Source organism: Crotalus tigris, unplaced genomic scaffold (assembly GCF_016545835.1).
Source record: "Crotalus tigris isolate CLP2741 ecotype Arizona unplaced genomic scaffold, ASM1654583v1 scf7180000017550.10884619, whole genome shotgun sequence".
In the NCBI taxonomy this organism is placed as follows: Eukaryota; Metazoa; Chordata; class Lepidosauria; order Squamata; family Viperidae; genus Crotalus; species Crotalus tigris.
In genome coordinates, this window is record NW_024096468.1 from 10,165,753 (window position 1) to 10,190,376 (window position 24,624).

The window sequence follows — 24,624 nt, forward strand, 5'->3', positions numbered from 1 at the left end:
AACTTTTAGTAACATGCAGTGTTTTTGCATCAAACGTACTTTCTGGAATTATGGCCAAAACATTTAACCGTGGTTTCATTAGACCTAACATATTTTGCCACGTGCTTTTGTCAGGCTTGATGTAGGGTTTTGCATGATGTTCTTTGTAAGAAAAGGTTTGTCTGGCTACCTACCCCACAGCCCAGACATATGAAGAATATGAAAGATTTGTCACATACAGTACATGAGTATTTGCCAGAAATTCCTGCAGTTCCTTTAATGTTTCTGTAGGACTCTTGGCAGCCTCTTGGACCAGTTTTGTTTTTTTCCCATCAATTTTGGAGGGACATCCAGTTCTTAGTAATGTTATTGTTGTGCCATATTTTTTCCACTTGATGACTGTCTTCCCTGTATTCCATGGTATATTCAATGCCTTGGGATTTTTTTTGTACCCTTGTCCTAACTGATATCTTCCAACAATGAGATCCCTTTGATGCTTTGTAAACTTTTTGTCGACCATGGCTTTTGCTACAAGAGGCAACTGAATGTCAGAAAAATCCTACTAGAACAGCTGAACGCATTTGATAGGAGTCACTCATAAATGTGAACATTTATACAACCATATTATTATTTTTTCCCCCAGTAAACATTTTCAGTGTGTTTTTCAATTGAATTGTACAGCTGATATGTTTTATTAAAGGTGGAAAAAATTCTGAAGTGATTTATCTTGGCTTAATTTTTTTTACATCTCAAAAACCTGGCATTTTAACAAAGGCATGTAGATTTTCTATATATACTATATAAAAGCAGGAACCTGGCAGTTTCCAGATGTTTCAAATGTCAAGAATTTGGTATTTGGTCAAATACATTAGACCAAACTTTCCATATTCCCTTGTCATTGGCCACGCTGGCTGGAACTAATGGAAGCTGAATTCCAAAACATCTGGAGAACAGTGGCCTATCATTACTGTAGCCTAATTTAATTAAAGCTGGCCTGATTCTAAATTGTCAAGAATGAATTGTTCAGTTTTTTAATCTTTCTTTTTCTGCAGCTTTTCCAGCTCTTGTAACAGTATTCTACATGGTATTCCTACTGTAGGAATGCTACATTTGTAGATAGGCATTATGGTTCTAGTTAGGATCTTTTTCAAACACACATTTGCTTAGGCTGACCTCATTAACGTTTAGCACTGAAATGTGGAAAATAGGAATACTACTTACTATTTATAATCAGTTACATTATAATAAGTTCTGCACCATCCTTCAAAAAACTGCCAGAACACAAGAGATATTCTCCACACCAAAGAATCAGTAGAAGTTAAAACAATATTCTATCATATGAAAATCTCTAAATGAAGAAAACACACTTATAAGCTATTTTAGTCCAGGAAAATCTGAAGGGAGAAATGTGAGTCAGAGCATAAAGGGGCAACTGTGTGGTAGCTTGGATGCTTAAAACAAGCTTGTTTTTCCTAGATCTTAAAAGTAACTGCATTTTATTGCATAAGAAGCACAAAAATATGGGTGCATTTCCTGATTCTTGATTCACACAAAGTAAATCAAAGGTGGATTAATGTAGTTTTTACTGCTCTCATTTGAAATAACAACCAATTCAAAGCAGCTGCTTCTCCTGAACTCCTGGGGTGGGGGGAATAGAGAGCTGGCTAGAATGCTTTTTCTTATCCCTGAACATATAAAAATCTGCCTTATTTCCATTGCAGTCTTAGTAGCATGTTCCTATCCTGAATTTAACCTGGGTGACGTCTTCATATAATGATTATTTTGCCATCCTCTTCACATTTCTTTCTGTTTTGAAAAGTACCAAACTTCTTAACCTCATAGCCTCTTTATATAAAGTTTGTTCTGAAGAGTTCTTTTTCCCCATGGCACCAACATGACATACATGGTAAACTATTTTTTTTTTAAAAGTATGATTTATTTTTCAAACAGCATTAACTACATATCCAAAGTCCACAAAATAGAAATGCACATCGAATTTTCAGAATAACATTATGCTTTTGTATCTTGGACAGCTGCAGTTGTAGTGTCTGATTTCCTTTTACTGCGCTTCCGGTTTCCCTTTTTCTTAGATGTGGAAGACTGTTGGGATTCTTCAGTTTTTCTCTTTTTCTTCAGACAGCTGAGAGGATTTGGTCCAGCAGCCCTTTTCCGCTTCCTTTTTTTGGGTTCTGAAGTTTTCACAAGACCCTTTTTCTCTTTCAGAAATGCAATGGTCTGTTTATGGTGGTCCGGAATAAGCTGGCTTGTATGCATTGCCTGTATTGAAGCCAAAGATTTGGCAGAAGGCTTGTCCAGAACCATTGTATTCTGAATTATAAATAGCAGAGGGATTCCAGGCCTTTTCTTTATTTTTGTGGCCAGGTGCTGGTCCTATTTTTTTAAAAAGTAAAACACAAACAAAAAGAGTCTATTACAAAATGCAGGTGAGTGCAGACTACACAATATGTTTCACAGAACAATAAGAAACTTTAATTATATTCCCTCAGCCCATGATTTTACTAAAATGTAATTAAACTTTTTTAAATATATAATTGACCTAAGATTGTATGTGTTACAGCTGTAAAGTAGCTATCACTATATGTAAATGTAACACAAGTAGGACAGCAAATTATCTTAACAATTAAAAATAAGTAGTTGGGAAGTAATGAATTCATTGTAGCAAGAGGATTTTTTTTTTTTTTTGAAATCTGAACAAAGTCTAATAACACAGTTATTCAAGGTTATGTAGAAGAATACAAATGAATATTTTTAGTGCAGGTCACAAATAGCGCATTTTGTTCAAATATGTTCAAGTGAAATAAATTTACCTGTGTAGCTATGAAATAATGGTGTGGATTACCATCTTCAACCATGGATAATAGACAGGTTGAACCACTCACTGGATTTTTGAAATGAGAGCAGTTGCGAACTTGAAATCTCTGGGCAATTAGTTTTGCACCATATAACTTTTTCCCCAAGCATTCCAATTCTTTTAGCACACATCTAAAAGGAAATATGGTGAGAAAAAAAGCACAACACTTTATTTTGTATTTTTAACAAGAAGTCTAATTATATCAAAAGTCTACATCTATAGGGAAATCTGACCATAAATGGCAGGTGCCAATGTCTTTTTGGAATTAAGGCAGAAGCCAACTAACTCCAGATAAACATCCAAATCATGATCACATGACTGCAGGGGATGCCGCAACAGCCACAACTGCAAGGCTTGGCCATACATTTTATTCAGCATTGTTGTAATGTTGAATGGTTGCTGAACAAGTGATCACTAGGCAATGATTGCCTATATTTCTTATAGTTTAAAATGGAATGAAATTTCTTAAAATATATATAGAGGAAATTAAATATATTCCCAGGAAATTAAATACATATGTGTATGTACTGAAAGACACAAATACATCAAAAATGAAAAAAAAAATCAAATATGATTTCATTACGTGACTTATTTCATCTGTTTTGGTTTTACTGCTTTCCTTTTATTATTTATACATGTTTTTTATTCTTGGGTTGTGAACTACTTAGAGTTTTATTTAAGATGAGTGACATGTAAATATTTAAATAAAGAACATGTATCAAGGACATTTTATTTATTTGAAATTACAAGTTGCTCATGTCCAATGGACATCAAGTAATTGATATGAAATCAATGTGTTACATAGCATGCAACATAGTAACATAGCATAATACTATCTACTAATCATTCTGTGACTTTGGCCCAGTCACCCTCTTTTCGCCCAAAGTATCTCACAGGATAGTTGTAACAACAAAGCATTTTGCTCTGGGGAAAATAGGAGCACCACTTGAGCCCTTAAATCAGGGGTGTCAAACCAGCAGGCCAGTTTTATCATACCGAAGCCGGGCCCACCCCATTGCCGGCAATGCAAAAAGAGTCACAATACATCACAACACGTCTCGTGACGTGGCGAGTTTGACACCCGTGCCTAAATGGTAGAATTTGCTATATATGGGATAAAGAAATTCAAATTTATCATCCACTCTCATTATGCCTCACAAAGTAGGACGGGGACAGTAAAAGATAATTGATCAGAAACGTCCTTGTGAAGGTGAGGGTGGGTAGATGTCAAAACAGACAAGGATGGAAGGAGCATCAAGAGGCAAGTACCATTGCTTCTGCACAACTTGCAGCCTGATACTGCTTCCACATTCTTGATTGTTTGGACACTTGTCCCCAACATAGGCACCTTTGTTATTAACATCTATACTTTGTCTGTCTTTTAACATAGCCAAAACTACCAACATCTGGTAAAAGGAGAACACAAAAGAGAGAAGCAACTTAGAACAAAGGAGAAACTTCCTGACAGTTAGAACAATTAACCAGTGGAACAACCTGCCTTCAGAAGCAGTGAATGCTCCAACACTGGAAGTTTTTAAAAAGAGATTGAACTATTTGTCTAAAATGATATAGGGTTTCCTGCATGAACAGGGGGTTGGATTAGAAGACCTCCATGGTCCCTTCCTTCCAACGCTGTTATTCTATTCTATGTCCCATGGGTATATAATCTAACCCAGTGTTTCTCAACCTTGACAATTTTAAGGCATGTGGACTTCAACTCCCAGAATTCCACAGCCAGCATTGCTGGCTGTGGAATTCTGGGAGTTGAAGTCCACATGCCTTAAAATTGTCAAGGTTGAGAAACACTGATTAACCCATCCTCCCAAAAGTGACTGCTGCTGAATCTGCGCATGATCCCCGTCCCCCCCGCTGCCTCGCAAGGACTTCTGCGAGTTCGCCCCTATTGCGCAGAGCTCTTCCATCAGCCAATCCCAGGCTGCTGGAAGAATTCGCGTGGCCCCCGCCGGCCACCCATCCAAAGGAACAGAGCGCGCGTGCGCGTTTCTGTAGCACCGTCTCGCGCTCCTGTCACTTGTTCCTCTCAGCCAATCGAGGTGCGCCCCCCCACTAACTCCTCCACTTCCCTCACCGCGTCGTGCAGAGTTGCGTGGCTCCGGCTAGGTAACCCGGCAACTGCTCGCGTATCTGGATCTTGTTTCGCAGCGCAGCCTGGCAGAAGGTGCCGTCCAGCAGCACCTGGAAAGGCTCCCGGAAACCAAAATTGTTCTTGTAGAAACCTATGTTCTTCTTGGCATGCTTCTGCCGGGTGATCTTCATAACGGAAGCCGAAGGAGAATAAACATACAAAAACAACCTCACAAAGCATACACCCGTCTCTTCCTTTAACCGGAAGTTTGGTTGGATCGTTTAACGGAAGGAGAGACCACATCGACGCATGCGCAATGCTCCTGCCTGAAACACGTGGGGAAATAGTTCTGACAAGAACTAAGAACCAGGCTGCAAAAATTCGGATAGCAGCTACTGGGCGCAGAAAGTTTTAACTTGCTCATAAAAAAAATCCACAATGCATTCTATATTTAATAAAATAAAGTTGAAAAGGTAACTTTCTGTTGGTAATAAAAGCAGAGTAATTATGTTGGTATTTTTAGTGGATGGCTTTATTCATTCTGTTGTATGTTATTGTCCAGGCAATTGGGAGCAGATACATTATCTAAAACTGGGCTCTTAATTTGACTCTGACATTGCAAGGGTAACAGCGATATCCTTTAGATTCGTTTCTGAAGTGTAGCGGCCTCCCCTCTTGCAGCAAAAGCAAATTTTTTATTCCAAAAGGAATAAAATAATTATAACCATGCTAGAACAGAATTCGGGGACTTGAAATTTCAATATACGGAGGACCAAGTGGGGGGATTCAAAGGGCTGTCCCTTAAAACTTTTTCTTAGTTCATAATCATTTTTAAAAGGCTGATGGGCCCAGAGGACTACTGGTTAAGTGAACTAACAGAATCGTGTAAACGAAACGTTGTACTCCAAATCGATTGATTTGAATGCCATTAAGTGATTTTCCACTCTTAGCAAGATTTTATCGCATCCCGTATTAATAATATTACGCGGTTGTGAGCCGTTCCTATTGCATCTTTCCTGAGAAATCAGCCCCCCTCGGCTGGTATCCCAAAGATGCTTTTTCAGGAGACAACTGGACTTTCTTGTTTTTCTTTGAAGATGTTTCGCTCCTGAAAAAGCACCATTGGGACAACCATGACCTGCATGACTGAGAAACTCCATAGATCCTTCCAATCTTCTAATTTCCAGTGCCGGCTTACTGACGCTTGGGCTTCTTCAAGCGGAACCTTATTTTTCGGGATAGTGTTTCCAGTCCCTTACCCGGAAGATTTTGTCTGGAGCACGCTCCCTTCTTCTTTCCTTCCCGACAGTGTGCTCGCTGCCTCTTTTCGCCATGGCGTCTCGTAAGGAAGGAAGCGGAGCCGGAGGTTCCGCAGTCGTTAGCGGGAAAGCCAAAGCCAAATCGGGCCCTGGGGACTCGACGGTGAAGCAAGTGCAGATCGACGGGCTGGTAAGCGAAATGGGAAACCTGGCAGGAGTGGGATGGGATGGGCATCCTGCTTTGATAGCCCCATTATCTTGGGTGAAAAGGCAGCAGCCCTTCTTGACACGAGGTGCCTTGAGAGAGATGATGTTACAATCCGGCCCTTGCTAAACTGCAGGATTCACCCACCCCACCAAGCCTAAATGAGGTGGGCTTGTTTTACGTTGTAGCATGCTGTGTGAAGATCTGTAGGTTATTAAATTTGGTCTACAACATAGAGCAGTGTTTCTCAGCCCTTGGCGACTTTAAAGTGGGTGGACTTCCAACTCCCAGAATTCCCCAACCAGTGACAAGTGTTGAGAAACATTGGCTTAGAGTGTTGTGTGAACTCAGTTATAGTTTACTCAGCAAACTGATAAAACATATCTTGTCAAGTTTCTAGAATTATAGACTCGTAAGGTTGGAAGAGGCCCTGGAGGTCTTCTAGTCTAACCCCCTGCCCAAGACAGGAGGCCTCATACATCTCTGCAAATAGCAATAGCACTTAGACTTATATAGTGCTTCATAGTGCTCTCTAAGTGGTTTACAGAGTCAGCATATGATGCCAAACAATCTGGGTCCTCATTTTATTGATCTTGAGCCTGTGAGACTTGAACTGCGGGCAGTCGCAGTCAGCAGAATTAGCCTGCAATATTGCATTCTAACCATTGTGCCACTACGGCTCAAATGGTTGTCCAATATTTTCTTGAAAACCTCCAGTGATGGAGCATCCATCAACACCTGGAGGCAAACTTAAAAAGCTGTTCCATTGCTTAATGGTTTTCACTGCTAGGAAGTTCCTCCTCATTTCCAGTTTGGATCTCCCTCTGACAAGTTTTCACCCTTTGCTTCTTGTTCTAATCTCAGGTGCTGTGGAAAATAAATGGTTGCCCTTGTCCCTCTGGCAGTCCTTGGAAAGTCTTCTCTTTGTTAAGCTAAACATATCCAGTGCTTGACTGTTCTTCATATAATTTTGCTTCCAGGCCCTTTATCATCTTTGTAGGTCTTCTGTGCACTTGTTTTAGGACCTCAATATCCTTTTTGTATTGTTGTGACCAAAACCCATCAGTGTGAAACTTGGTTCTATAAAATAAATTAGTATTAACCAACATGTGTTTATCAGGGCTTGCCTATTGGTTGGAGAAGACACTTAGGAAAAGATACAGCAAATTTTAAGGAGTTGCAAAAGACACTCCAAGCATCTTTTTTCTTTTGAATCTGAAAAACTGCACTATCTCACAAACATTGGAACTCTGTTGAAGTAAACAAATTTTATATTTAGCATTTTGCTTTAATACATATTTCAGGATTTTGTACATAACTTGGTATCTTTAAAATGTTTAGTTTAAATCTTAAAAACAGAGATGTAATTCTGTTGAATTTCCAGACATCATCAAGGCAGAGCATTTATTTTTCCCCATAGCTCTCTTACCTTTAACAAAGAATTAATTGTGGAGAAAATATATCTTTTAGGCTGATTGTAACAATTAATTTTGATTTATATCCTGCATTTCCACTAGAAAGTCAAGATACTGTATTCCCTATGCAATAACACTTCAGTGTTATTGTCAAAATAACAACCCTATGTGGTAGGTTGAGTTATTTGTTCAATTAATTGAGTCATATACTCACTAGATCACAATTGTGATTGGCCAAATAAAACACAGTGAGTTTCCATGATTGATATTGGATTTGAATCTAGGCTTTCCATCCGTAGTCTAACTAGACTTTAAACACAGTTCTGCATATAGAATTATGCTATTAAATACATTAATTGGTGTCTAAATAATTCAATATTTCTAAGAGCCACTTGGAGATTCTATAGGTGAAAGATGGTATGAATAATAATGTTTTAAATACATTATACAACAAAGGTAGACCATTCTGCTAGGATGGTACAAGTTCTGGGTAACTATGGTGGGAGAGTTTAGTTAAACCATAGCTTATATAAGATTGTATGCTTCTATCAGGTTGCTGTTTTCACTAAGCTGTTCGTTTGTGTACTATTGATAATAAAACGTATGGTAGTAAGAGGGATTTTAAGATTGGAGTAGACTAAAGTAAACATTTGAAAGGAAGCAAAGGCTGTTTGTGAAATGATAATGATGCAAAATAAGTGATGGATGGCCAGAATTTTCCATTGTTTCTGTGTTGAGGAGATGGATTTTTCTACATTAAACTTTTTCCAAGACTTACACTGCACTTTCATGTTTGCCTTTCTTAAAATGGCAGGAAACCATTGCATTGATTTTCAGTATGGTGCTCCTGCAACTTAGCAGCATCATACAAAGGTCCCTGGATAACAAAGAAGAGATTCAGGAACCATGTCTATCTGCAGAGTTGCCCATCACTCTATGTAAATATGGAAGAAGAATCTAAACCATACAGGTAGTCCTTGACTTCCAACTGTAATTGAGCCTGCAATTTTGATTGCTAAATTGTGGTAGTCATTAAACAGGTCATCACATGACCATGTCCAATTTTATGAGCTTTTTTCTGGTGGTCCTTAAGCAAACTCAGCAATTGTTGAACCAACCCATTGTTTGCTGTGGGGTATTTTTTGCTGGAAACTGGAAATAAATGCCTGCTTCCAGCAACAATGTTGTGAATTGCAGTCACATGACTGCAGGATACCGCAAATAGTTGTAAATGTGTGAGGGTGCCCAAAACGCGGTCATGTGACTACAGAGTGGGGCCCAATTATCAGAATGTTGAATATGTGTCATAAGTTACTTTTTCAGGGTCCATCATAACTTTGAATGGTTGCTAAACAACATAAGTCCTGGACTCCCTGTACTGATTAGATTGATGAAGTAATGCTCCCTTGTCAATGATGGACAGTTTTTAGTGGCCAGGGCAAGACAGAATCTTTCAAGGTAATATCTCTGGATGTTTTCTAGATTGTTTTTCCCTAGTGATTCCAGCACTTTCTAGAGTCATCAAGCTATCATTGTGCTAAAAAAAAAAACAGAAATATTAAGAATAGATTTGAAATCACACCAGGAATGGCTGGATTGTGCTATGAAGATGCTGTGGTCATTAGTGTTCAAACAGCCATAGTTGGCATGTGCATTACTGTAATATTGAAGTCAATTAAGCAGGCTATAAAGACCCATATCTTCTTGGATTATTGTATGGGGTATGATTATAGATTCTCATGATTGGTTTGATTGTAAACGTAATCACTCTTTTATTATAGCTTATCATACTTGCCTATTTAACTGTACTTTAGTGATGTATTACTTTAAAATATTGCATTGTATATATTAAAAGCTACCAATAGTTTGACTTAAAAAAGCAGCTTATAAATATTTTAGATAAATTACTGCAGCATATTCATGTTTCATGAACACTGCTTTTGTGTTACATGTGAACTAAATCTTAAGATGTGTGTTCTTTCAGCCTTTATGTTGATATTTATTTGCTTGAGTTAATAAAAGAAGAAAAATCCTTTTTTCATGGGGAATTTACACATTTAGAGCAGGAGACTCCAACCCCTGGGCTGCAGATCAGTACTGATTCTTAGCCTATTGGGAATGGTGGGCGAGCGTGTGAAGCTTTATTTGCACATGTATTGAGTCCAGGTTGTGCATGGAACCATCCCTCCCTTCCCCAACACCTCCAGTCTGTGGAGCTAGAAAGGGAACACTGATTTAAAGGACATCTAGACTGGGGAATCCTGATTTAGGACCATATAGGGGAGAGGGTTGAATACAGAAATTAAAAAGACATCCCGTTTCATCATAACTTAATATATTGGCAACTATTTCAGAATTTAGGTTGCTGTTAGGTTTAAAGAAAAATAGCATAGCCAATGTCTTAAATGTATTTTCCAAGTTTAGAAAAATGCCTAAGATGAGAATGGGATACTCACATTGACAATTCATGAAGTGGATGATTCAGATATAGTCACTTGCTTTTATTCCCCCTCAGATCAATAATTTCTGAAGATCAAATATGTGTATAAAATTTATTATCCTCCTGTTCAGGGTCTCTTCTCTAAATTTAAAATGACACTAGAACTTCAGCTAGAATCCATCTGCAAAATGGCTTGTTGAATGATGGTAAGGTTAACTGTTACCGCACTTAGCTGTCTTTTTGAAATAGTTATGAATGGAGATACTGGGAACCTAGACAGTCATGTTTTAATGGGCAAGTAGCAGTCACTCATGAATACTGAATCTGGCATTCCAGGAGTATAAGAGATTGCAGCTACTGATGGCTGAAATTCTTATTCTTTGTTATTCCTGAAATATTGTGCGTATCTTCCTTAGATGGTAAAGCAGAAGCTTGGTGGCTTGAAGAGATACCAATACTAATGCTTATGTCTCTTGGGTGATATAACTGCTGTAACCTGATAGTTTTGGATAACAGTTATACTTTAACTCAGACTTTTTCAACCGTTGGAAGTTTAAGATATATGGACTTCATCTCCCAGAATTCCTCAGCCTTTCTGAGGAATTCTGGGACTTGCAATCCATACATCTTAAAGTTCTTAAAGTTGAGAAACACAACTTTTAACTTATCGCTGATTTTTTTTGGCCCAGTTTCTTCTAATTGGGCATATGCTATATATCTCACTAAGCAGAATAATGTTTCTGACTGTATGTGTGATTTTTAAACCATATTTTATGACTTCCTTGATGTCTAAACTTTATTTGAACTTAATTGAAGTTTGTTCAACAAGTCTTAAAAACAAGAGTTTAGTGAACTTAGTGAACCAAGCTTTTTTTGGCTTCAAAATCCCTATGTAATATGAGCATGTTAATAATGGACTATCACATAATTACATATGTATATATTTTGTTTATTAATAATATTTATCCAAAGTCTTCCTTGATTTGTAAAGCAAGTTCCTATAATTCCTATTAATTAGGTGGCATAATCACATGGAGACATTCCCAAACTATAACTGTGAAGGAAGGGAATAAATAGGGCAGTGGTTAGAATGCAGTATTTTGGGCTAATTCTGACAACTGCCAGCAGTTCGATCCTGACTTCCTCAAGGTTGATTTGGCCTTCCATCCTTCTGAGGTCAGTTCAATTAAATGAGGACCCAGATTGTTGGTGGCAATCTGTAAACTGCTTAGAGACTGATATAAAGCACTATGGAGCGGTATATAAATCTAAATGCTGTTGCTATTGCTATAGAGCAGAAGCCACAGCCTTGTAGAAGAATACTGGTGATTAGGAAGGATATTGAACTGGGGCTGGAATTTTGTTCTTTAAATGATGTGGTCATTAACTGAGTCATCTTGTGACCAGACCTGTTTTTATGACAATTTTTACTGCAGTCATTAAGTGAACCACACAGTTAGGTCACTATGGCTTTCCCAATTGGTTATGATCTGCTTGTTAAAGAGAGATACAATCTAGAACTAAGGAGAAATTTTCTGACAGCGAGAACGATTAATTAATGGAATAACTTGCCTCTGGAAATTGTGGATGCTCCATCTGTGGAGGTGTTTCAAGAAAAGACTGGACATCCATTTGTCTGGGATACTATAAGGACTCCTGCCTTGGGAACTACTAGGAGTTCCCTTCTAGCTATCTGATTCTACTTATCAGAAGCTGGCTGGGAAGGTCATAAATCACAATCCTGTGCTTGCAGGATGCTTCAACTGTAATAAATGCAAGCTGGTTGCCTAGCACCCAAATTGTAATCACATGAATGTGTGGGTGCTGTGATAGTTGTAACTTTTAGGATGAGTTGTAAGTCACTTATTCTGAAGCTGTTGTAATTTTACACCATCATTAACCAAATGGTTGTAAATGCAGTACTATTTTGAAAGACATGTATTTTGTCTTCCATGATGGTTTCTTGAATATTTCCAGACATGACCAGTGACATGGTATGCATGTATGTATATATGGTAATCTGTGTGTGTATGTGTATGTATGTATATTTATGAGTGCCCGTTGACTAAGTCCTCTTGTAATTCCTTTGTTTCTCCCAAAGCTATTGTCTTACTTGGAGATAGCGTTTAGGATAGATTTCTCTATTTTAAAACCATTTTAAAAATAATTCTTAGCATCATAGAATTGGAAAGGAACATAGATTTCATCAAATCAACTCCTTGTTAAGTGCAGGAATCTGAATTAAAGCATCCCTGATGAATACTTGAGCACATCCAGTAAAGAGAACCACCACTTTTTTGAGTAACTGGCTCCACTGTCAAACTGCTCTGTTTAGAAATATTTCTAATATTACATTGGACTCTGCTTCTTTTGTGTCTATCCAGCCTTTAAAGCCTAATAAGCTGATGCCTGTAACAAACTGTAAAAAGCAACAAAAGAGCAAATTGGAAATAGCTGTTTACATATTGAAATACTACTTACAAAAAAATACCGACCATTGTCAACGTGTATTAGCTCATTTCATTGAAAGTGAATTACAAGTTTTTTATATTTGCTGATTAATATCGGAATGCTTAATGGGTTCCTTTTTGGTCTGATCCCTTCTGGAAGGGCTGCATTAATCATTAATGAACTTAGAAAGTCCTTGAAATTCTTAATAAGAGGAACCAAGTTAAACTTCTCTCTGCCTCTTTGGCAGTTGTTATGATGCTAGGAAGCAGATCTATTCAGCTTCCATGTTGGGCTAATGGCTGATAGCAAGGGAAAATTGACAATGACATTGTCTGCAGAGAATTCCGAAAATATTTGGCTTCAAAGAAATCAGCTACAGATAGTCCTCGACTTACAACTGTTCACTTAGTGACTATTCAACGTTAAAATAGCACTGGAAAAAAAAGACTTATGACCATTTTTCACACTTACAACCATTGCAGCAAAATTCAGATGCTTGGCAACTGGCATGCATTAGTGATAGTTGCGCTGTCCCGGGGTCATGTGATCACCTTTTGCGACCTTTTGACAAGCATAGTCAATGGGGAAGCCAGATTCAGTTAATAACCATGTTACTAACTTAATGGCTGCAGTGATTCACTTAACTGTGGCCAGAAAGATCGTAAAATGGGGCAATTTTTACTTAACAGCTGTCTCACTTAGCAACAGACGTTTTGGGCTTAATTGTGTTCATAAGTCAAAGGCTACCTATATAGTTCTGAAAACTATAGGTTGCCAACATGGGTTGTATTCATTCCTCAGCTTTGTAATAAAAAAATTACCGTATGATGGAGAGTCCCTGATCCAAGAGAGATATTTAACAACAACAACAACAACAATAATAATAAAGGTGGAAGGGACCTTGGAGGTCATCTAGTCCAACCCCCTGCTCAGGCAAGAAACCCTATACCATTTCGGACAAATGGCTGTCCAGTCTCTTCTTAAAAACTTCCAGTGTTGGAGCATTCACAGCTTCTGGAGGCAGGTTGTTCCACTGGTTAATTGTTGTAACTGTCAGGAAGTTTCTCCTTAGTTCTAGGTTGCTTCTCTCTTTGATTAGTTTCCATCCCTTGCTTCTTGTCCTCCTTCAGGCACTTTGAAGAATAGCTTGACTCCCTCTTCTTTGTGGCAGCCCCTCAAATATTGGAATACTGCTATCGTGTCCCTCCTCGTCCTTCTCTTCATTAAACTAAACATACCCAATTCCAGCAACCGTTCGTTCTGATCTGGTGTTGAAATTATTAGACTTGGTAGTTCAGTGCTCAGCTGTAAATTTTGGAGCAGCCATTGTAGCTTATTTCAGATAACTACCATATAAAAATATAGTAGAGTTGTCTGACAAGGGCCTATTTGTCAGCTTAATTATTTAAGATGCATGTCTTAAGGTTAAAATGGTGGAGTGGGATAATTGCATATCCAACCCAGTAGTTAGAGATATCTTAGTATAGTACAGTAAATATTTCTCAGATATTTTAAGCAGTAATGCAAAAAAAAAGTACAAATTCTGAATTCTGTACTCTGCTGGTTCAAGGTAACAAAGAAAAAAAGCAGTCAAAATGATTTCCTATTCCTAGTTCAACAGGAAGTTCTTAATTTCATGTTTTGACTCAGCCTTTCATTAAACATGTTGCTGGGAATGATTGAGACTGTAAATGAGCATTATAAGTGGTGGAACCAGTTACTTAGAAAGGTAGTAGAATCTACATCACTGGATGCATTCAGACAGAGCCTGAAGGTTGTCTCTGATGTGTGTTGTTGATCTGAATAGCTTGCTTGGGGGTAGAGAGCACTGGGCTTGAAGACCTGATAGCTCTATCCAGTTCAGTGATTGTATGATTTCAGAAACCTTTGGTGGTTTCAGGTTGGACAAAGCTGTTATTAGCTTGTTCATTTTCATGACTGTGTGATAATGATACTGATACTCATTTTCTTAGCAGCTCAAAGAACTAATTTCCCAAGGCACACGTTCCAGAAACATTTCTGTAGGGGATCTTCACAGTTTCTATGAGGATTACTCTTGCAGCATATGACATTTCTCATTTTCTCATCTTAAAGTTAGAAAATTTCAGTGTTGCCTATTAAAATCGAGGAGAAATTGTTTAATGAAGCAACTTCTACTTTATGATTAGTCAAGCAGAAACTTTGTCTCTGAAATGCTGGAGCAAAAACTTCGTGATTGGATTATTTTGGAATGCTTTCCCCACCCTTATTGATTTGGGGTCTTTCTGGGCCTAAATTCCATTTAGGTTATTTTTTTTTAACCTATATAGATCACGCTCCCAAATAATGTTTGAGTGTGTATAAAAAAAATATCTCCCCATAGATGCTTGTAGGTGAACTGATCCTAGAGTTGCTCTTAATATCAATTTTGGAAGTGTTCATCCACTATCTGTTATCTACTAGCCCTACTGCATGGTGTTGATTGGACTGTATCAGGTTGACTCCTCTAAATGTACAAAGTGACAAATTCAAAGTGTTGCTCGTTACTTCTTACGTAGCCAAATACCACTTCAGCAGACAAAGGGAGGGGTGTGGCAAGATTTGCAGAAATGGAAATCAATACTTAAAAAGAACTGCAGAAAGAAAAATCTAAGGGGAATCTGTTAAAAGTCATCAGGTGAATGGATGCTCTTTGAATACAGAATGGTTTTTGATTGTTTTGAATGGATGAAAAATGGAAAACCAGAATGCCCTGGGCATCACTTAGACCTTGAGTATGAATATTTAGCAACAGAAGATTTATTTCCAGTTCCCACATTTTTAGATGTGTTTGTTTTGATCCTGAGCCTGGTGACTACAGAATTCCTCTCTTGCATATGGCATACCACAAATGCACAAAAACAACGTCTCCTAACAATGGAGAGATTTTTTTGCAGCACATGCAGACTTATGTTACTTGGCTGGGATCATCATCTCATTTTCTCATGATTTAGTAAAGTGGAATAAACCAAGGTGAAATAATTTAAAACAGTTGAGGAAATTGACAATATGACGCTATAGGTATAGTTATATGACGCTATAAGTATTATTGTTGTAAAACTTGTTTTTATTTTTTTAATCTCTCTCATGACATTTTTTTTTTCAAAAATTTAACAAGCATCTTTGGTAAATCCAATATAGGAAATTATCCAGCTCGCTGTTTTGGCTTATTGTCTGTATATCTGTTTTAGTTATTAAGATAACCAGTTTCTTTTGTTTGTCCAGTGTAATATATTTTTCCATGCTAATTTTGAACTTGTCAGTTGAACATGTTCTTCTTCTATTACATCTTTTAAATACAATCCATCTATAGAGGTACACACTATTAAAATTAACTTCTGGATTCATTACTGAAAAATATCTTTAATGTGCTCAGTGTTAAAATATTTTGCTTTGTACTGTAATTGTAAGTCAAGTTTAAGGGTTTTTTTTTAATTGTAAATTTTAGTTCCCTCTAGTGTCTAATTTTTGAAATCTTGTTTTTTTTAAAAAAATAATTCAAAACAAAAACATTTTCCCATGGGGAAGGTTCTTTATAATTAATTCCAAAATCTTGTTTCAAATTTATCTGTACCCTTAGTTTATTTGTAGCTTTCTAAAATCAGAGTTTTAATGACCCTTCTGCTGTTATTCATAAATGGATGGATGGATGGATAGATAGATAGATAGATAGATAGATAGATAGATAGATAGATTTATGTATATCTATATAACTGTATCTCTCCACATGTCTATATACACACACACACATATATATATATACACATACATACATATTTGTAGTTAAAACTTAATTCAGTAAGGATTAAAACTCACCTGATGCTGTAAATCTGTTCAGCCAAAGGTGCCTAATAGCTAAAAAGCAGGTAACAAGCAATTTTCAAAAGTGATTAGAAAATAATATAGGCAAAGTTAATGTCCTTTCAATGGCGCCATCCATGATTTGAGCAAAGTAGTTATTTTCTTGTCTTCTGGAGCTCTAAATCAACCAGAGACCACTGTCTTGTGATGTCTTCATGAGAAGCAGTTGCATAGAGTAGTTGTGGGTGATCTCAAGTTCTCTCTTTGTCCAGAGAGGAACTATTGAAGAACTGATATATTTGCTGGCTCTTCATTCTGCCATTGTTGTCATTTCTGTTTTTTACTGAGCTGTCCTCAGTTCCAGAAATTCCCTACCATTTTTTTGCCAATACATATATGCAGATATATTCATCTGATGCCATAGCAATGTTTCTATGATCCTTAAGCACTACCTTGTTTTATTAGTCATCTAAGTATGTTATGATACATAACCAGTCTTGGAATAATATAATATTCAATTCATATCTAAGCAAGGGGTTTTTTTTAAATAGTTGTTGGAAAATAGACTGATGAACTAGGTTTCCCTTTTTAAATAAAATTGTCCTAATTTAACATTTCTATTTCAGGTGGTGCTGAAGATCATCAAGCATTATCAGGAAGAAGGCCAAGGCAATGAAGTAGTTCAGGGTGTGCTGCTAGGCTTGGTGGTGGATGACAGACTTGAAATCACCAACTGCTTCCCATTCCCTCAGCATACAGAAGACGATGCTGACTTTGATGAAGGTAATCATTTAAGATAACCTATGTACAAAAATAGTAAAAACCTCTTACCTTGTCAGTCCCAGGTCTCGTGCCAATGGCACATTTACCTATCTCTCTTTCTCCCTGTAATACTGTTGCTGAACTGTATCTATCTCTGGTCAGCGATTGTAATAAAGGATTTTGATCTAATAATTCTGGTTATATACAGATAATTATTGTGATTCCATATTCCAGGAATGTAGCATTCAGACTGAATTCTTGCAGCCAATTTTTACCTAATTCATTCTCTATTGAGACTGACTTTCTTGTCAGCTCAGTCAAGTCTGAGAATAAAACACAGAGAAGAGTCTGGTAATTTGCTTGGGTTATAGTGTTGTTGTTTTGGTTCTTTCTAAGCAGGTTTTTTCCCCCCTTTGAGATCTCCCCTTTCAGCTTCTCTCAGCAGTGATCTTACTTCATTGCTTTTGGTGAGAAACCCAGCTGCTTGCTTAGCACCTATTTTCCTTTAGGATATTACAGAAAACGAGTAAAGGTCTTAGTTACAAATATCACATTGCATTACTTAGTTACATCAAAGTTACAAATGTCACATATAGAAGGATGAGGCATAACACTGGCATATTTGCTGCTGGTGTTATTAACCCCTAGGGTTGCTAGCAGTTTTTATTCTAATTTCACCAGCTTTCTGGATCTTGGATCTCTGGCAGGAACATTTTTTCCCATCTCTTAAAAACCTGGCTGAGTGGAGGACAAGCAAAGATAAAGACCAAGCAAGAGATTTGAGGTTATGTTAACTCTGCTTTGGCAATATCTTCTTCTTCTTGTGCCATATCCGTTATCGGACGTTGGCGATCATGTTGGAAACCCTGTTTTTATCAGCAACTGCAAGAAAAAGTGCTGCTGAGTTTTGTCCAAACCAGTCCTTTAGATTTTGAAGCCATGATCATCTTCTGCCTGGATCTCATTTGCCTTCAATCTTTCCCTGGAGGATTAAATGGAGTATGCCATATTTTTCTGGGTGTCGCATCACATGTCTGAAATATTCTAATTTTCGTTTTTTAATTGTTTTGATGATTTCCCTTGGCTTTCCCAGGCGGCTTATCACCTTCTCATTTCTGATCTTGTCAACCCAGCTTATATGTAACAACCGCCTGTAAATCCACATTTCAAATGCTTCTAGTCTCTTCAGGTGGCCTTCTGTCAGAGACCAACTCTCTACTCCATAGAGCAGGATAGTATCTGACAAGCCTGATTTTCAGTCTTATGATGTCGTGACTGCAGAAGACCTTTTTCATTTTGAAGAATGCTGTTCGAGCTTTCTCGATCCTTGTCTTTAGTTCAGCGGTCATATCCCAGCTTTCACGTAAATTAGAACAGAGGTGTGTGATCCTTTCCACTTTTTCTAGTGGTATTCCTTCTGAATTTATTGGTGGTAAATTAACGGATTGTTTGCTGACGACCATGATCTTGGTTTTTGAGGTGTTAAGCTTCAAGCTGTATTTTTCAGATATTTCTATGATTCTGTTGATGAGGAGCTGAAGATCTTCATGCTTACTGGCAAGCAGAACTGTATTGTCAGCATATCTTAAGTTGTTGATCCAAACACTGTTTACTTTGATGCCAGCATCTTTGGCAATATAAAGAAGAAAGTTTCTAGGATTCAGCCTAACTTGAGCTCTACTGAAGAAAATTGAAAAGCCAACAATTTCTAAAAGAGATCTCTGGCAGGGAAGCTTAATAAACCTCTTAGAGGTTTATTGCCAAGTTCTGCTGAGATTTGCAAATCTCTCCCTCTCTCACCTATAGCACTTCAAAACATCAGCAGTGGTGGACCTGATCGCTTGTGGGTACAAATTCTTTATGGTGCTAATATGATAATTGAAATTCCATGTGTGTGCTACTCAGGCTACTCTTTAAAGAAAGAATTGTGAAGTTTGAATCTAAATGGAGATTAATCTTTACAAGGAGAAACCTCTGCCATTTGATAATTTATTTTAGGCACTGTAGTGTCAAAACTAATATCTTTGAAAAATGAATCGTTCATTGACCCGAGACATCTAATCATATTCTGGCAATGCAATCCAGGTCAGCAAAGCCAACTTGACATGATTATTAAAGGAATACTTCTGATTTCAATACTTTAGAAGAGTCCTAGAAGAAATTACATTTCCAGCTTTTCTCTCCTTAAAAAAAAAAAAAAAGTCATGAGACTGCCTTGTGAGCAGTTAGAAATCAGTGGGAAAAAAGTTGTAGTTGACACTTTTATTTTCAGAATGTAAATATTTAAATAATAATCCCCTGTAAGTAACATTTGTATGCCGCTTAAACATAGTCTCCTTGCTCAGCTGTAACCCAGAATGGCGTCCACTTAATGGCAGTATCTACCCTGCAATTTTGCAGCATAAATAAGATTTCTAGCAACAACATATGTTAAAATTGTGATAGCCCATCTCTATGAGTAAAAGGAATTCTTCAACTTTGATCAAAAACACTTGAAAACTCTAGTCCTTTTAAAGACATAACCATATTTTTTGTTACACTTTGAACCCAATATTTTCTTTCTTTTTTTTTTTAAAGGGAGAAATTGTCTGAAAGCAATCTATGGATGATCTAGGATGAGATCATATATTTATTTACCTATCTTTGTGACCATGCAGTACTTATTTCATCTTCCTTCTGGTTTCACCACATGCCCTTGCTTACATAGGTGGGCTTTTATGAATATATATTTTCCAAGCAGATTTTGCCATGAAATGGGGAAAAACACAGCTGAGAACAAGGGCTCATAGGATGCTTTGACTACAACTTGAAGGACACCTGACTAGAAAGTGTAGTGAATGCTTCCCTGCTTGTGGCATGAAGAGACAAGCCTTTTTAATTCAGTGATGGCGAAATCTTTGGACTTGGTATGTCAAAAGTTCAGAAAATTCGTCTGCTGTCATGTCAACATACATACATGGACAAAAAGAGACCTCCTCTCCAGACTCTCCTCTGGGCTCCTCTTTATGGACCCTCTGAAAGTCATGCAAGAAAACCCTGCATTCCCGTGCAATTTTCAAAGGCTCCAGAGGCCTTCTCTGGAAGTTGCACAAAAGGGCTCTGTTCTTGTGGGGCCTCTGGAAATCACACAGAAATGCTCACACAATTTTCAGAGTCTTCAGAAGCCCCATTTGTGACACGTGTGTCATATAGGTTCACCATCAGAGCTTTAGTCCCACAAAGCAATGGCAATTCTTGGAATGCTGTAATTTTTTTTTTTTTTAAAAAAACACCCTATTTTTAAACATTTTGGAACTCAGAGACAGTTATAAGCTCCAAACAAATGGATAATAACTCTGGATGAAAAGATTTTTTTGAAAAAAATATTAGATTTATGTTACTCCTTTTATACATTTCATAGCTGGACTACTGGAAATGAGAGGGAACTGAGGGAAGTTCCAGACAAATGGCTTGAATTAAAGTGAGCTTAATGACACAGTATTTCTAAAAATCACTGAGGCAGTGATGAAAAGGCAGAAAGAACCTGAATGATGCCTCTATGTTTATGTGATCCATTGTCTATTTTAGAATGGGGGCACTTCAGGATTGGGCTTGGCTTTCTACCAAGGATGATTTATGAATGTTTTGGCTGACATAGTGATTTAATTGTTAGGATTGCATTTGAATTTATCGACCATTCATTATCCTTGTGCAGTACCTTAAAACAAGACCTTTGAATAAATTACATAAATCCAACAATGATCAGTGAAGTATATTTTGATCACTGGATAGCCACTTCTCTGGAATGGCATAGAGTTTCCTGCTTGAGCAGGGGGTTGGACTAGAAGACCTCCAAGGTCCCTTCCAACTCTATTATTCTTTTATTCACTGGCATGAATCTTACCCCTACCCATTTTTTTAAGCAATAATAGATTACATAATACCAAGAGACCTACAAGATGTATAAATGAACAGGAGCTATTAAGACTGTACTTCTCGGTTATACTAAAGTATTAAAAGTTGATGATTCATGAGGATATAGTATGTTTTTTCTGAATTCCTTTAGGTAGGAAGCTGAACTCACTGCCAAAATCACAATTAATAAAAATCCCAAAACAAGCTATATGACAGTGTGAAAAATAAGCTCATAAAATCAAGTTTCTGCCATACCACTAGCCTGAAAAGGGAATGCAATAAGCAGCAGAAAATATCACTGGATATAAATTTCAGTTTGCAAAATTACGTCAATAAATGCTTTGTGTTCCACTGTTACGGAATCAATGCTGATGAATTTCCCGCTAGATTACACTGCATCCTTGAATTCCCAGCCAAACTACAGTTCTTGGAATTGTACATCCAACAAAAAGAGTTAGATTGATGGAACATAGAACAAAGTATCATCATTTCAGTCTCGCCAGACCCAAAATGTCACTTCATTTGTAACTTCAGGCAACATCTTATATGATTCATTTGAGAATCAGCATCCCTGTAGATAGGACTTACTTTTAAGAAGATGTACATGGAGTTGCTGTGTCAGATAAGTGGTGAAATGTTGATTTCAAAGCTCAGTGATGCATTTAACAACTCCTGGCATTGAATAACTAGTATCTTGTAAATGCTGTGCATATCCATGTTCTGTACAAGAGATACTTTATTCATGGAGGCCTCTTCTCAGCAACTACTCAGCCATGATAACAGAGTGTAGCTCCCTTGATCAAAGGCAGTCTATTTTTGAGCATGTTATCTGCCGTAATCTTTGTTCCTCTTTGTAAGTTTGCAGAGGCATTTTGATGTGTGCCTGTCCATTCTCTCACATTGTTCTAGAAAAGAATTTCAGCACTGTATGAGATCTTCCGGCCTTTTTAAAACTTCTCCCCTAGCTCTCAAACAAAAATGGGTGCTTAATAGATTGTGCAGACAGGCTCTTCTGAACAAGCATACATGCTATGCCACAGTAATTTTGATGCCTTGTTGCTGATACTTTGTGCCTCTTCTTGGGAATGATTGATGGGTCATACTCATTTTCACATCTGTTGTTGTATTGCTTAGACAGACAGTGATATTCTGTCATCTGCTTGGCTCTGCATGAATTGAAAAGAGAAGGATTTGTTGGAGAAGTGATCGTAACTCACTGATGGGGCAAATGCCTAACATGATAAAGACATCATCTATTTGAAAAAAAAGCTCAAGTCGAAGATATCACAAACAATTGGAAAGCCAAACAACAATAATAGGCAAGATGAACAATGATGTTGCAGATTTGAGACCATTTCAGCACACTTGAGCCAGTTATGGACTGGAAATGGCATGTAATGAGTCATTAAAATTAAGACTGCTTGCTCATCAATAGGCAATAGTGACTGGTTACATAACAACCTGATTTTAGGTAGCATCTAATGTTCTTTTTCGTTGATCCAGTAATGATAAACCTGAACATAAAAAGGAATGCAAGATACCCCTGCTTGGTTCTTCAGTTGCACTCTTTAAGGGACAAAAAATATTTTCTCACTGTGAACTTTTAAAAAATACATATGTTTACCTACTCTGAATTACTTCAAAAAGAATAGACAATAAATATGGAATAAATTCTCATTCAATTTTCTAGTTGTTCCTTTAGGCTGGAAAAGGTTTCAATGGAATTACTTTCTCATGTACTTCCATTAGATTTTATTCTATGAATTGGCTCATCTGCTGCACGCCTTTTACTTGATGAGGTACAAAATAAATCTGTTTCAGGTAATTAAGTGAGACTGTAGCAGAATTATAATAAACACCGGGACTGGTTACAATATTATTATAAGTAAGATAGTTATTTAAATATCCATTAGGGGGCATTGTTAGCCAGCTTAAAAGCAATTACTCTTCATTTGTGCTGTTATTCAAGAAATAAGGCATTCAGAAGGGAGAGGAAGTTATTTTCATTTGTTAAAGTTCAGACATGTTTTATGTTATCACCTTCAGTAAATTGTATAATAAGCCTATTGTACTAACTTTAGATCAACACTTTATTGTCAGTCCCTTCAAGCAGATTCTTCTAGTTTTAAATGAAATGAGCCTTATTGACTGGGATGTGTTTCTGCTGATTTCAGTATCAAATTCAAGGAGATGTTCTCTTCCGTGAGACGGAAGCTGTGCTTCAAAACAATCATTTTTCTCCCATTAATATTCAGACAAAGGATGAATAGTTTAGGCTTGTGCAGATGTAGACAAAGCACAATGTAAATTTGTCTGGAAAAACGTTTTGATGATTCAAGAGAGAATTGGTTCAAAGTTGACATTTCAGTCAATTGACTTTGATTCCCAGTTCTCTTTGGAAAAAGCTGTTTCCATGCATGTGTAGGTGGTTCAGATTGACTTTTTTATTTAGTATGTTAAGTTGACTTGGAGAATTGGATTAACTCATCTTCAAATTCTAATCTTGCAATGTTAACCCTAATACGACATCACACAGACTTTTCTGCTGTTACTCCCATTTCTTGATTGCCAGTTTATATCTTAATACACATCAGTTTTTTATAATGAAGAAGTTTCAAAGCTTCGATATATTTAGAAAACCTTGTTTGGATTTTATTAGTGACCATATATTTCCTTTAAAAAAATAGTACATTATAAATATTTCAAATAATTCATTATGTTTGACTTCTCCCTTTGCCTTCCTGATCTTTTATCTTTATGCCATGATCTCCTATCAGCTTTGCTACTTATATAATAATATTTAAGGATGAATAGTGGTAATTCTATCAAGTTATTCACTATGGAAAAACAAAGACAAATCCATGTTACGAGGAGACCAATAGTAACATTACATTTTATTGTGAGAGTGTATCTCTGAAATAACTTCAAAGTTTTCTTTTAACAGTTAATCCCCAGTGTTCTCTACAACATGCTAGCTAATTTTTTATTTTTAAACTGTGTTGGAAACATCATTGGATTTTCAGTTTTCTCCTTCTTAGACTGCATCTGTTTTCCGAAGTTTGTTTCTGGACATTGCCAGAATATGTAAAGGGTGTTTAAACTGTAGCAATAAGAATGTGAAAATCTCTTTATAAGCCGAAATCTGAAAGTAAAGAATTGTGTCTATTTGAAAGGAACACTTTTAAACACAGTTTGTTCATATCCTATGGATTGAAAATATTGCAGTCAGGGTGACAAGTTTCAAATTTTGTTCTCTTTTTTCCTTCACCATTGTTTCTAAGCTCAATAACAGTCTGCTGTTGAGGAGGGTATAAAAGCAATTTGACATGGCATAAAAATTCCAGTATATTCTTTTAATACTTTAATGTAAACATCATGGGATGTGGGTACATTATGTATATAATTAAACCCTTTTAGGACTCATCTTTACAGCTGTAATGCA

The 24,624-nt window shown here is 37.0% G+C and overlaps 2 protein-coding genes across 2 annotated transcripts in view; one reads left to right on the forward strand and one right to left on the reverse strand.

Annotated features, from left to right (window-relative positions):
- Positions 1-1,893: 1,893 nt before the first annotated feature.
- On the reverse strand, positions 1,894-5,279 carry UTP23 (UTP23 small subunit processome component). Its single transcript, XM_039342229.1, has 3 exons — positions 4,941-5,279; positions 2,808-2,982; positions 1,894-2,370 (listed from the first exon to the last, which is right to left on the reverse strand). Exons 1-3 carry the CDS (start codon positions 5,126-5,128, stop codon positions 1,990-1,992), a joined length of 744 nt encoding a protein of 247 aa, XP_039198163.1. The 5' UTR covers positions 5,129-5,279; the 3' UTR covers positions 1,894-1,989.
- Positions 5,280-6,228: 949 nt separating this feature from the next.
- The window catches only part of EIF3H (eukaryotic translation initiation factor 3 subunit H), a 76,366-nt gene continuing 57,970 nt past the window's right edge, over positions 6,229-24,624 (forward strand). The window contains exons 1-2 of the mRNA XM_039342240.1: positions 6,229-6,386; positions 17,153-17,309. Coding sequence (XP_039198174.1) covers positions 6,270-6,386; positions 17,153-17,309 — 274 coding nt within the window. The 5' untranslated portion in view covers positions 6,229-6,269. The remainder of the gene's footprint in view (positions 6,387-17,152; positions 17,310-24,624) is intronic.